The sequence below is a fragment of the Lepidochelys kempii genome, chromosome 1 (genome assembly GCF_965140285.1).
Source record: "Lepidochelys kempii isolate rLepKem1 chromosome 1, rLepKem1.hap1, whole genome shotgun sequence".
In the NCBI taxonomy this organism is placed as follows: Eukaryota; Metazoa; Chordata; order Testudines; family Cheloniidae; genus Lepidochelys; species Lepidochelys kempii.
Genome location: NC_136380.1, coordinates 1,027,978 through 1,042,094, shown reverse-complemented (window position 1 = coordinate 1,042,094; position 14,117 = coordinate 1,027,978). Strand labels below are relative to the sequence as shown.

The 14,117-nt window shown below is 50.2% G+C and overlaps 2 protein-coding genes across 2 annotated transcripts; one reads left to right on the top strand and one right to left on the bottom strand.

Annotated features, from left to right (window-relative positions):
• The first annotated feature begins 970 nt into the window (after positions 1-970).
• Positions 971-1,951, top strand: LOC140912389 (olfactory receptor 52M1). Its single transcript, XM_073346697.2, has one exon. It carries the CDS (start codon positions 971-973, stop codon positions 1,949-1,951), a length of 981 nt encoding a protein of 326 aa, XP_073202798.1.
• A 6,689-nt stretch (positions 1,952-8,640) lies between these two features.
• On the bottom strand, positions 8,641-9,639 carry LOC140911694 (olfactory receptor 52K1). The gene has a single exon (XM_073345278.2). The coding sequence runs from the start codon at positions 9,637-9,639 to the stop codon at positions 8,641-8,643; it is 999 nt and encodes a 332-aa protein (XP_073201379.2).
• Positions 9,640-14,117: the final 4,478 nt, after the last annotated feature.

The following is a 14,117-nucleotide window of genomic DNA, read 5'->3' as shown; positions in this document are numbered from 1 at the left end:
ATGTTGGTGTAGAGGACTTCTGCATCCATAGTGGCCAGGATGGTGTTTTCAGGAAGATCACCGATGGATTGTAGTTTCCTCAGGAAGTCAGTGGTGTCTCGAAGGTAGCTGGGAGTGCTGGTAGCGTAAGACCTGAAGAGGGAGTCTACATAGCCAGACAATCCTGCTGTCAGGGTGCCAATGCCTGAGATGATGGGGTGTCCAGGATTTCCAGGTTTATGGATCTTGGGTAGTAGATAGAATATCCCAGGTCGGGGTTCCAGGGGCGTGTCTGTGCGGATTTGTTCTTGTGCTTTTTCTTGGAGTTTCTTGAGCAGATGGTGTAGTTTCTTTTGATAACCCTCACCGGGATCAGAGGGTAATGGCTTGTAGAAAGTCTCTACATAAAAGAGTAAATGGACACAAATCAGACGTCAAGAATTATAACAGTCAAAAACCAGTCAGAGAACACTTCAATCTCTTTGGTTACTCGATTACAGACTTAAAAGTGGCAATTCTTCAACAAAAATACTTCAAAAACAGACTGCAACGAGAGACTGCTGAATTGGAATTAATTTGCAAACTGAATACAATTAACTTAGGCTTGAATAAAGACTGGGAGCGAATGTGTCATTACACAAAGTTAAATTATTTCCCCATGTTTATTCCCGCTCCTCGCCCCCCACTGTTCCTCCGACGTTTCTTGTCAACTGCTGGAAATAGCCCACCTTGGTTATCACTACAAAAGGTTCCCCCCCGATACGCTCCCCTGCTTCTAATAGCTCACCTTACCTTACTCTCGTTACAGTGTGTAGGGTAACACCCATTGTTTCATGTTCTCTGTGTATAAATCTCCCCACTGTATCTTAAGTATACAGTAGGGCACGTAGTGGCTCATATTAACATTGTCTCTCCATCCAGGCTTTTGTACTGCAAACATCACCCTGGGCCCTGGGAACGCCTCAGAGTTGAACACCTTCTCCCTTACTCCATGTCAGATTCCAACAAAACCGACTTCACCAACCCCTCCACCTTCATCCTGCTGGGCATTCCTGGCCTAGAGGCGGCCCATGTCTGGATCTCCATCCCCTTCTCCACCATGTACATCATAGCCGTCTTGGGAAACTTCATCATCCTGTTCATCGTCAAGACAGAACCAAGCCTCCATGGGCCCATGTACTATTTCCTCTGCATGCTGGCCGTCACCGACCTGGTCCTGTCTACATCCACCCTGCCCAAAATGCTGAGCATCTTCTGGTTCAATTCCAGGGAGATCGATTTCAGTTCCTGCCTCACCCAGATGTACTTCATTCACTCCTTCCTCGTGATGGAGTCTGGGATCTTCGTGGCCATGGCATATGATCGCTACGTGGCCATCTGTGATCCCCTGAGACATTCCACCATCCTGACAAACCTCGTGGTGGCCAAGATTGGACTGGCCGTGGTACTCCGTGGCGGCATGGTCGTACTGCCCTACCCCTTCCTGGCAAGGCAGTGGCCATATTGCAGAACCAACATCATCCCCCACTCGTACTGCGCACATATAGCCGTGGTGAAGCTGGCCTGTGGCGACACCCGCGTCAGTAGTTACTACGGCCTCTTTGTAGTACTCTGTGTGAGGGGTCTGGATATGATTTTTATCGCTGTGTCCTATATCCAGATCCTCAGGGCCATCTTCAGCCTCCCCACGAAGGACGCCCGGCTCAAGGCTTTGGGGACCTGCACCTCCCACCTCTGTGCCATCTTAACCTTTTACATCCCAGTTCTCTTCTCCTCCCTCACACACCGGTTTGGCCAAAATGTGCCCCTGCATTTCCACATTCTCGTTGCCAACATGTACCTCCTGGTGCCCCCCACACTCAACCCCATCATCTACGGTGTGAGGACCAAACAGATCCGGGGCAGGCTACTCCGGCTCTTCACTCATAAAGGGATTTCAAGTTTTTTCCTGGTGCTCTGGCTCTCAGACTGAGCTCTGTGCAGAGCTGGCTGGTGACTTGGTTCTGTGCTCTCATCCCTGAATCACTTTCTGAGCGGTCAGAGAGACATTAGACCAGGGGTGGGCAAACTTTTGGCAAGAGGGCCCCATTGGGCTTGCAAAACTGTATGGACGGCCGCATAGGGAAGGCTGTGCCCCCCCAAACAGCCTGGCCCCGTCCCCTATTCGCCCCCTCCCACTTCCTAACCCCTGATTGATCCCCTCAGAAGCCCCCACCCATCCACCCCCCCGCTCCTTGTCCCCTCACCGCCCCCTCCCAGGACCCCCTGCCCCTAACTGCCACTCTGGGACCCCACCCTCTATCCAATCCCCCCTGCTCCCTGTCCCCTGACTTTCCTGAACCCCTATCCATACCCTATCCCCTGACTGGTCCCCCAGGACTCCCACGCATATCCAACCCCCCTGTTCCCCATCCCCTGACGGCGCCCCCCAGAACCTCCACCCCATCCAACTGCCCCTCTCTCCTGACTGCCCCCGGGACCTCCCGCCCCTTATCCAACACCCCCCACCCCCCCGCATTAGACCCTTTCCTGACCTTACTGTGCTGTGTCACTGCGACAAACTGGGGAGTCGGGTGGTGTAGAACTCATTGGTTTGCCACCCTTCTAATTCCTGATCACTGGACCTCTGCAAATATAAGAACATAAGAATGGCCAGACTGGGTCAGATCAAGGATCCATCTCGCCCAGTGTCCTGTCTTCCGACAGTGGCCAGTGCCAGGTGCCCCAGAGGGAATGAAGAGAACAGGCAACCATCAGGTGATCCATCCCCCGTCACCCATTTCCAGCTGCTGGCAAACAGACACCATCCCTTCCCATCTTGGCCATTGATGGACCTTCACAACATGCTCTGGCAAGGAGTTCCACAGATTGGCTGTGTGTTGTGTGAAGAAATACTTCCTTTTCTTTGTTTTAAACTCTTGCCTATTAATTTCATTTGGTGACCCCTAGTTCTTGTGTTATGTGAAGGAGTAAATACCATTTCCTCATTTCCTTTCTTCACACCAGTCATGATTTTATAGACTTCTCTCATATCCCCCCTTAGTCGCCTCTTTTCCAAGCTGAAAAGTCCCAGTCTTATTAACCTCTCCTCATATGAAAGCTGTTCCAGCCCCCTAATGATTTTATTGCCCTTTTTTGAACCTTTTCCAATGCCAATAAATCTTTTTTGAGATGGGGCGACCACATTTGCGCGCAGTATTCAAGATGTGGGTGTACCAGGGATTTCTAGAGAGTCAATCTGATATTTTCCGCCTTATTTTCTCTCCCTTTCCTTGTACTCAGTGATTCCCAATAGTCTGTTCGCTTCTTTGACAGCCGCTGCCCATTGAGTGGATGTTTTCAGAGAACTAACCACCATGACCCTTGGATCCCTGCCTTTTCCCCCGCTTCTCCCCCCAAGGCCATGCCCCTGGTACACATCTTCCCTCCAGACCACAGCCCCTGCTCCACCTCCTGCCTCTTTGCCCCACTCCCTTTCTGCCTCTTGCCCCAAATGCCCACTGCTGCTGCTCGCTCTTGTTCTCCCCTCCCCGTCACTCGCTGGGTCACCTCCACCTCCCCGCCCCGCAGTTGGGATCCATCTGCTCCGGGGCTGGGACGGGAGCTGCTGCAGCCTGGCAAGGAGCCCGCAGTGAGTGCAGCGAGGATGCCGCGCTGGGGCCGACAGGCCAGTCGGGATCGGTGCGGGAAGCCAGGAAGCCGTATAAAAGCAGCTGAGGGGTGGGAGGAGGGCTGTGTGGCAGGCAGACGAGGTTGTGCATCACACAGCTTGTGAGCCCTGAAGCTCAGCTACAAGGTCCTGAGGGAGAGACCATTGTGTGGCCCATTTCCTTAGCTTTCAGCTCCCTTGTGTTCCTCCCAGCTGGGGGCCTGTAGAAGGCAGGGTCCCTGCAAAGGGGATGGGCTGGGAGCCCTTTGGCCTGAGCCAGGCCTCGGGAGCAGGGCAAGGGATCAGCTTTGAAGCTGGGAGGACAAGAGCCGAGAGAGGCAGAAGGATCAGCCCCGCATTAGCTGGGAAGACGGGATGCTGGGCAGAGGTGGGATGGCTTCGATAGCTCACAGGGCAGGAGATAAACTGCCCAGCTGACATTAGCCGCCTATTGACACATGTATACGGACACCTTGTCTGGAACTGCAGGGCACGCGTTGCCCAGGGGCTGGAGCTGGACAGGGAAGCTGAGTCTAACGTCTCCTCTACATGACGCTTTTGATCACTACATTTAGAAGCTCTGTAGCTAGGCTGCTAGGCAGCGTTATCCCCGTGTCATGGATGGACTGAGTCCTGCAGAGGTAAAGTGATTCACCCAAGGACACCCAAGGAGTCGGTGGCAGAGCTGAGAAGAGGAACTGGGAGTCCCGACACCGCCACACCCCCAGCACCACTGCTCTGGCCATGAACTGGCATTGCTCCCCTGCGCTGTATTAGACACACTCAGGCTATTTGTGTCTCGTGGTCAGTGGAGCTGCAGTCCTTAAACGGGAGGAATTCATTAAAGAAACTGTGGCCACAAAGCAGGTTTCCACACAGCTCAGTTTTCAGTCCCCTCTTGCTTGTTTACCAGGGACGGCACGTCGCCGGGAACGCTGCACAGCGCGTACAGCCCAACCGTGTGCTGCAACGAACCAAGGCCGTGCCGTGTGCAGCTCATTACGGCCCTTGGCTAGCAGAACACGAACCTGGTAAATAGTCACCTTCCCTCCCAGCTCACTGGTCTCTGCTGATGCTTCATCTCCAATTAAATAACTTGGGCCAAATACTCCAGTGATGTCAGTGGGTGACAGTGGGCTATATTCTTGGCTCAAGACACTTCCTTTCATGCTGCCTCAGTTTCCCCATCTGTAAGGGGGGGATACCTCCTGGGAGTAGTGAGCAAGAGTCTGTGAAGCACCTGTCAGCGGTGTCCATGTGTCACCGCGCCTCAGTGGGACACAGCCGAGCTTACCAAAGCCTCTCTAGAAATTACACAAGCAGGCTGGGGTCACCAGACCTTGTTCAGAGATTCCTTGTTGGAAAGCCAGTGCAGAGAAGATGAGATGAGTCCAGGGTCACGTGAGCGTATCCCAGGTCCTTACATGCTCTGATGACTCACAGGATCAGCCATTTCCCATATTCTTGCAGAGGAGCCTTTCTTCTGTGGCCCTTTGTGATCACTAAGTGTCCTCAAAGGGCCACCAACGTACCGCCTTAGCCACCTGAGGGGTGCTACCCAGGAACACAACACATAGAATCATAGAACTGGAAGGGTCCTCCAGAGGTCATCTAGTCCAGTCCCCTGCCCTCATGGCAGGACCAGCACCACCTAGACCAGCCCTGACAGGTGTGTGTCCAACCTGTTCTTGAAAACCTCCAGCGATGGAGATTCCACAACCTCCCTGGGCAATTTGTTCCAGGGCTTAGCCACCCTGACAGCTAGGAAGTCTTTCCTAATCTCCAGCCTACACCTCCCTTGCTGCAATTTAAGCCCATGGCTTCTCGTCCTGGCCGCAGAGGTGAAGCTGTAAGATACCCGTAGATTGTCAGTAATGACTTCAGACACAAAGCTGATACATGCATAGAAACAGGATAATCATACTTGGCAAAAATGGCCGTATTCAGTCCTACAGCACCACACCAGGGTCTCCTCCCAGGACGCTGCTACAGCTGCTCGCCTCCGAAGGAAGGGGCGTTGCCCGGCTTCGAGCAGGGCAAGCAGCTGGGACACTGGAGCCACTGGAGGACGGGTAGAGAGCAGATAAAAACCTGTTTTGCCCCAGGGAGCCTGCTCCTTGTACAAAGAGAAGAGGGGAAAGTTTTTGAAAGTGAGAGGTGAGTGTCCAGGAACTTGGCTTTTTCCTCCAAGCGTCGCCAGCCAGCCCCCCTGGCTTTGACCAACCGTAACTTGTGCTTGACTAAAGCATCGTCCAGAAAGGCGGCCAGGGCTAGATCCACAAACGCAATTCGGCGCCTCTGCCTTCCTCAAACCCGGCTCATCTGCTGCCGGACCCTCCAGGAGCCTCGGTTTCTCCAGCGAGGTGGAAGGATCAGGCCCTTTTCCTGCATGCAGAGCAGAGAGACCGTGCCAGGGAGGGGCCCTGGGACAGACGTCATCCAGCAGCTCTGGCCCTTGTTGCCAGTGGGAATGTTACAGTGTCTGATGACCCTGGACGGACCTAGGGCAGAACGGGGCAGCTCCCGGGGACCCCTGGGTGCCAGTCGTACCTGGGGCAGCTCCTGGGGACCCCCTGGGACCAGGCCATACCTGGGGTACGACGGGGTCAGTCATGGGGATCTCCGGGGCCTGGACGTACTGAAAGGATCAGACCCTTTTCCTGTAGCCATAGGATACGGCCTCTAGCTATGATGTAAGGCCTAAAAGCCAGGGTATCAGACCCCATGGAGACACAGGTCTTATCCCCAGTTGTCTTCCTAATCAAGCATAATTTTTAAATATACACAAATGCACAGAGCAGCCAATTCCTCTGTGACTCAGCACAGAGCCCCAGAGTTCTCACTTCCCTTTGGGAAGGTCCCTTAATTATTGTTTTCTCATAACGCTGGATAAATAGCGCAGAAGCGCAGCCGGGGAAGAGAGACATTGGCGAGTGAGTCTCAAGTCACCGGCCTGTTTCCACTCAGATGCCACGTCTCCGCCCGAAGCTGAGCGAACCCCCCGGGGTTCACAGAGCTGTGTTATAAACGGTGCGCACCCCAGTGTCGGCCCTCGGCGTGGGACGCTGCTGCAGATGCTGGGCTGAGAGCGGTGTGGGGCACGGCTACCGGAGGGGGATTCCCAGGGAAGACACTTCCCTCTCAGGATTCACAGGTACCCTCTCCTGCTGGGGAGCTCACCTGCTCGACAGACCCAATGCAACGTGGGCGTGATGGGTCAGAGAATGGGTCTGGGCTCCTTTCCGCTCTGCACAGCCCGTAAAAATGGCAGTTGTGGGGGGCTTGTCTCCTTCACCTTTGCTCTGCACTGCAGCATGCCCCGAACACAGCCCTGTTCCCACAAGCGCCGTGACAACCGCCCGTGGAATTGGAATGCCGACGTGAAACACGACCTCCTACGTGGAATCCAACCCCAATACATGTTTCATCCTTGCCACTTTATTAGTCTTTATTTTTCATATTCCATTCTATAAATACCACTGCACTGCCCCTCGGTACAAGGAGCATGAGCGAAGAGTTCAGGAAAAGCCCAGAGATATCAGGCTCCAGAGAGTTCATACAATCTAAGGGGAGTGAATAGGGTTAAAACATCTCCTCAAAGTGCAGTGGCAATCAAGCAAACAAACAGAATGTTGGGAATCATAAAGAAAGGGAGAGATACTAAGACAGAAAATATCATGTTGCCTCTATATTAATCCCTGGTAGGCCCACACCTTGAATGCTGTGTGCAGAAAGGAACGGAGAAGGGCAACGGAAATGATTAGGGGTATGGGACAGCTTCATATGAGGAGAGATTAATAAGACTGGGACTTTTCAGCTTGGAAAAGAGACAACTAAGGGGGGATATGACAGAGGTCTCTCAAATCCTGAGAGGTATGGAGAAAGTAAACAAGGAAATGTTATTTACGCCTTCTTATAACATACGAACTAGGGGTCACCCAATAGAATTAGTCTGAAGCAGATTTAAAACAAACAAAAGGAAGTATTTCCTCACAGTCAACCTGTGGAACTCTTTGCCACAGGATGTTGTGAAGGCCAAAACTATAACATGGATCCAATAAGAACTAGATAACTTCCTGGGGCATAGGTCAATCAATAGCTATTATCCAGGATTGGCAGGGACGGTGTCCCTAGCCTCTGTTTGCCAGAAGCTGGGAGTGGGTGACAGGGGATGGATCACTTGGTAATTCCCTGTTCTGTTCATTCCCTCTGGGGTACCTGGCATTGGCCACTGTCGGGAGACAGGACACTGGGTTAGATGGACCATTGGTCTGACCCAGTAGGGCCGTTCTGATGTTCTCATAGATACCCCAGATGTATCTGCCCCCCCCAACTCCCGCTGTAACGCACTAGACCCCACTCCCCTCCCAGAGCTGAGATAGAACCCAGGAGTCCTGATGAGGTCTCTCTCTCTGCAGAGTAGTAACAAAGTAAGAATATACATGAATATTTTAAACCTAACCAGTGTCCATTAAGTGACTTGGCACAAGATGTCTGAACATGTTAGTATCAGACCTGAGAGGGTCTAATATTTATTTAAGTTTCTTTCTTTTACATCAGAATTAGACACAGTGCTCCCGTCAGCTAATTGCTAAGTTATCTGCCAACAAACTAGAGTTTTCAAGACCTTAAGTTCCCCTTGGAATCATGGTTAAAGTTGCCACCCCCAACAAAATCTGAAAATGCTCCCTTGTAGCTGTGGTGAGGGGAGAGAGGTGGAAATGTTCCAGCAAGTGACAGGGGGAGGGGAATAGAGGAGCAAGCGACAGAGGCAGGGCCTTGGGGGAAAGAGGCAAAGCAGGATCGGGACCTTGGCAGAAGAGGTGGGGTAAGGGTGGATACATAGACCTATTCCCCAGTTTGTCACACTGACACAGCACAGTAAGGTCAGGAAAGCATTTACTGCCTTTTTGACTGTCCGGCAAGTGATTCAGGGAAGAGGGCCCAGCACCATGTCACCAGCCAGCTCTGCAGGAAGCTGGGTCTGAGAGCCAGAGCACCAGGAGAAAACTTTAGGTTCCTTTAGGAGTAAGTAGCCGGAGCAACCTGTCCCGGATCTGTTTGGTCCTCACCCCGTAGATGATGGGGTGCAGCATGGGGGGCATTAGAAGGTACGCATTGGCCATGAGAACATGGAAATGTACCGCCACATTGTCACCAAACCGGTGCATGAGGAAGGAGAAGACAACTGGGATGTAAGAGGTTAAAATGACAAATAGGTGGGAGCCGCAGGTCCCAAAAGTCTTGAGCCGGGCATCCTTTGTGGGGCGACTGAAGATGGCCCTGAGAATCTGGATATACGACACAGCAATAAAAAACACATCCAGACCTGTCACCAAGAATGCCACAGAGAGGCTGTAGTAATTACTGATGTGGGTGTCGGCACAGGCCAGCTTCACCACAGCCATGTGCTCGCAGTACGTGTTGGGGATGATGGTGGTTCTGCAGTATGGCCACTGTCTTGTCAGAAAGGGATAGGGCAGTATGAGCATGCCACCACGCAGCACCACGGCCAGGCCAATCTTGCCCACCACAAAGTTTGTCAGGATGGTGGAATGTCTCAGGGGATGGCAGATGGCCACATAGCGATCCAAAGCCATGGCCACTAGGATCCCAGAGTCCATCACTAAGAAGCTATGAATGAAGTACATCTGGGTGAGGCAGGCACTGAAATTGATCTCTTTGGAATTGAACCAGAAGATGCTCAGCATTTTGGGCAGGGTGGATGTAGACAGGACCAGGTCACTGACAGCCAGCATGCAGAGGAAATAGTACATGGGCCCATGGAGGCTCTGCTCCATCTTCACAATGACCAGGATGGTGAAGTTCCCCAAGATGGCTATGATGTACATGGTGCAGAAGGGGATGGAGATCCAGACGTGGTCCATCTCCAGGCCAGGAATGCCCAGCAGGATGAAGGTGGAGGGGTTGGTGAAGTCGGTTGTGTTGGAATCAGACATGGAGTAGGGGAGAAGGTGTCCAACTCTGAGGCAGAACAGTGTCTCCTGCATGTACCGTACGTTCCCCCAACTTCCTGTGTGTGCCCAGGGTCCAGGGTGATGGTCGCAGGACAAATGCCTGGGTGGAGAGACAGTGTTAGTTTGAGACACTACATGCGCTACTGGGGGCTGTTCTCATGGGGAAGCAGATCGGTCGCTCTTCACACACTGAAAAATGACATTTTCATTAGTCAGATAAATGAATTATGAACAACTGGCCCTACTAATGCCAATTCCATGGTTGATGGTGCTCCATGAGTCAATAATTCTACATGCCCTGTTGTGGGGACCCTTAATAGGCACCAGCAGGAAACACGAGAGTGGATACTGGTTATCCATCATTGTTCCTTAATGCAATGAAAGCCAGGCTACAGAGTCCATGCTGTTGGGAGTCCCCATTCAACCGGTTACTCAAAATCTGAGCACGTAAAAAAACCCCAAACATTTGCCAAGACATGTGCCAGAGAGAAATATCCCAACTAGGACACACCTCAGGGAAAAGACCTGGGCATCAATGAAAGCAGGTCAACAAAACACCTGCTTGTTCGCAGTAGTGGCCAAATCAAAGACAATGTTTGGATGCCTAAGAAATGGGATGGAGAATTAGGAAGTGGAGAACTTTGGCTCAAAACCGAGTTTAGTGGCAAAGTGAAGGCAGCAGTTATGTGGGGAAAAGCAACAGATACAAATGGGTAAAAAGGGAAAATAGGAAGCAGGCAACACAAATGGGAAGTTATGAAAACTGATAAGGAACGATAAAGACATCAGGGGAAACTCCATGCTTGGCAGGACTAAGGAGAACAAAAAGGGGGTTATTAAGTATATTAAGAACAAAAGAAATCCTAGGAAAGGTTTAAGCCAATTCCTAGAGGGAGAAAGGAAACTTCTTAATATTGCAGAAAACATAGATGTGTTGAAGAAATAGGTTTGTTCTGCACTGGGAAAGAGGCAGTAGGAGGTACTCCTATCACATGAGGTGATGGAATAGTCTCCAGTCCATTAGCAGCCAAGGAGGATGTTCAACAGCCTCCACAGTAGAACCGTAGAGTTACGAACACCAGAGTTACAAACTGACCGATCACCCACACACCTCATTCGGGAGTAGAAGTACATGACCTGTCAGCAGCAGGGCCAAAACAAAAGGGCACATACAGGACAGTTCTGTGTTAAATGAAAAGTATTAAAAAAAGGGGGGGGAAATTTAAAAAAAAAAAAGATTTGACAAGGTCAGGAAACACTGGAAAAGCTGGTCTGGGATTAGTTCAAAAAAAGTCAAGGAATATAATTAATGCTCGTCACCAACATGGTTTATGGAAGTCAGGTCTTGTCAAATAAAACCAATTTCATCCTTCAAGGAGAGTGCAGGTTTGGCTGATCAAGGGAACTGCATAGATGCAATTAACTTCAATTTCTCCGAGACATTGGATTCAGCGTGGAAAACACTCATATGAAAAACGAAAGTCTGCAATGTCAGTAGAGCACCTGTAAAGTGGATTAAAAACTGGTGTTGTCCTTGGGGTGAACGGGGGTGTTTTTAGCAGGGTTCTAAGCCCGATGCTATTGAATATTTTCATCACTGATCTGGAAGGAAATAGAAAATCGCTGCAGAAAAACTTTGCAGACAACCCAAAGATTGGCAGAGTGGTTCCACTGAGGAGGCCAGGGCAGGCACACCGGCTGATCTGGAACATTTGATGAGCTGGGCCCACACAAACAAACTGGTTTAATACAAAAAGAAAAGGAGGACTTGTGGCACTGATGAAGTGGGCTGCAGCTCACGAAAGCTTATGCTCAGATAAATGTGTTAGTCTCTAAGGTGCCACAAGTCCTCCTGTTCTTTTTGCGGATGCAGACTAACACGGCTGCTACTCTGAAACCTGTTTTAATACTGTCACATGAAAAATTATTCCCTCACAACAGGCAATGCAGGCCCGACCCACAGACTAGGGCACCGTATTATGGACGCAGGGACCCTGTAACGAGGCTGGTTCTAGCGGGACCCAGCTGAGACAAATTGCTCAAAGCAGGGCAGTTACAGCCCCAGGCTGGGGTTTCTGTGCACACCAAGGCAAAAGACAGAGAAGACTTTGGTTTTACGCCGTTGGCTAACCACAAGTCACACAAGCAACTTCCTTAGACACTCCAATTTCCCAGTATCACCACCAGGGCCACTCGTTATGGGGACAGATGGTTATGAAAACCAATACCCCAGTAAAAGGAAAAAGATTTTCTCGATCCCAAAGGACCAAGCTCCAGACCCAGGTCAATATACAAATCAGATCTTACCCACAAATCACGCTGTTGTCAATCCTTTCGAATCTAAAATCTAAAGGTTTAGTCATAAAAGGGAAAAGATAGAGATGAGAGCTAGAATTGGAGAAATGGAATCAATGACATACAGGAATGGCCAAGTTCTTGGTTCAGGCTTGCAGCAGTGATGGAATAAACGGCAGGTTCAAATCAAGTCTCCGGAGAACATCCCCAGCTGGGATGGGTCTTTCAGTCCTTGGTTCAAAGCTTTGGTTTGAAGCAAAGTCCCTCCAGAGGTCAGAAGCAGGACTGAAGACAAGATGGAGGAGCTGCAGCAGGTTTTTACATTCTCTTGCCATGTGGTCTCTCTTTCTTTGTCCCAAAGACAAGCTGCCCATTCCATGGCCTGGAAACACCTCAGAGAATAGAATCCATAGAATCATAGAATCATAGAATATCAGGGTTGGAAGGGACCTCAGGAGGTCATCTAGTCCCACTCCCTGCTCAAAGCAGGACCAATCCCCAACTAAATCATCCCAGCCAGGGCTTTGTCAAGCCTGACCTTAAAAACTTCTAAGGAAGGAGATTCTACCACCTCCCTAGGTAACGCATTCCAGTGTTTCACCACCCTCTTAGTGAAAAAGTTTTTCCTAATATCCAACCTAAACCTCCCCCACTGCAACTTGAGACCATTACTCCTTGTCCTGTCCTCTTCCACCACTGAGAATAGTCTAGAACCATCCTCTCTGGAACCCCCTTTCAGGTAGTTGAAAACAGCTATCAAATCCCCCCTCATTCTTCTCTTCCGCAGACTAAACAATCCCAGTTCCCGCAGCCTCTCCTCATAACTCATGTGTTCCAGTCCCCTAATCATTTTTGTTGCCCTCTGCTGGACTCTTTCTAATTTTTCCACATTCTTCTTGTAGTGTGGGGCCCAAAACTGGACACAGTACTCCAGATGAGGCCTCACCAATGTCGAATAGAGGGGAACGATCACGTCCCTCGATCTGCTGGCAATGCCCCTACTTATACATCCCAAAATGCCATTGGCCTTCTTGGCAACAAGGGCACACTGTTGACTCATATCCAGCTTCTCGTCCACTGTCACTCCTAGATCCTTTTCCGCAGAACTGCTGCCTAGCCATTCGGTCCCTGCAGGTCCCTGCACACCTTGATGAATACCAAGGTGTGTCTGCCTTCTCTCAATGGGTCAGTTGTGTAGCTGATGGTCCTTAATGGGCCATCCAGCAGGCTGGGCAGAGCTGACACCAACTTCTCTGCGGTGTCACCCAGAAGCACAGCACAAGTTTGAACCACAGACAGGACAGATCCAATGTTCATAACTTCAACGACAAAAATGTTACATGCAAACAGACAGCATCATCCTAACCACCAAACCATCACCTTGTCTTAGACACCTCATTTGACCCCCTTTATACAAGATTTAGTGCCACTATAGGACTTTGGTTGCAACAATGATCTCTACGATCCCAGTTCAAGTCAATAACGTCACAGGCCCTGAAAAGGATTTAGGAGTCATTGTGGAAACCAACTCATCGTGAACTCCCAGTGTGATGCTGTGGCTAAAAGGGCTGATGTGATTCTCGGATGCTGCCAAGGTTCCTTCCGCACTCTGAACTCTAGGGTACACATGTGAGGACCCTCATGAAAGACCCCCTGGGCTTATTCTTACCAGCTTTGGTTAAAACTTCCCCAAGGTACAAACTTTGCCTTGGCCTTGAACCCTATGTGCCACCACCAAGCATTTAAACAAAGAACAGGGAAAGACCTCACTTGGAGATGTCTTCCCCCAGAATATCCCCCCAAGCCCTACACCAGGCTTGATAAGAATCCTCACCAATTGGTACAGGTGAACACAGACCCAAAACCCTTGGATCTTAAGAACAATGAAAAATCAATCCGGTTCTTAAAAGAAGAATTTTAATTAAAGAAAAGGTAAAAGAATCACCTCTGTAAAATCAGGATGGTAAATACCTTACAGGGTAATCAGATTCAAAACATAGAGAATCCCTCTAGGCAAAACCTTAGTTACAAAAAGACACAAAAACAGGAATATACATTCCCTCCAGCACAACTTATTTTACCAGCCATTAAACAAAAGAAAATCGAACACTTTTCTAGCTCGATTACTTACTAACTTTACAGGAGTTGTAAGGCTGCATTCCTGATCTGTTCCCTACAAAATCAACTCACAGGCAGACAGACCCTTTGTTCCCCCC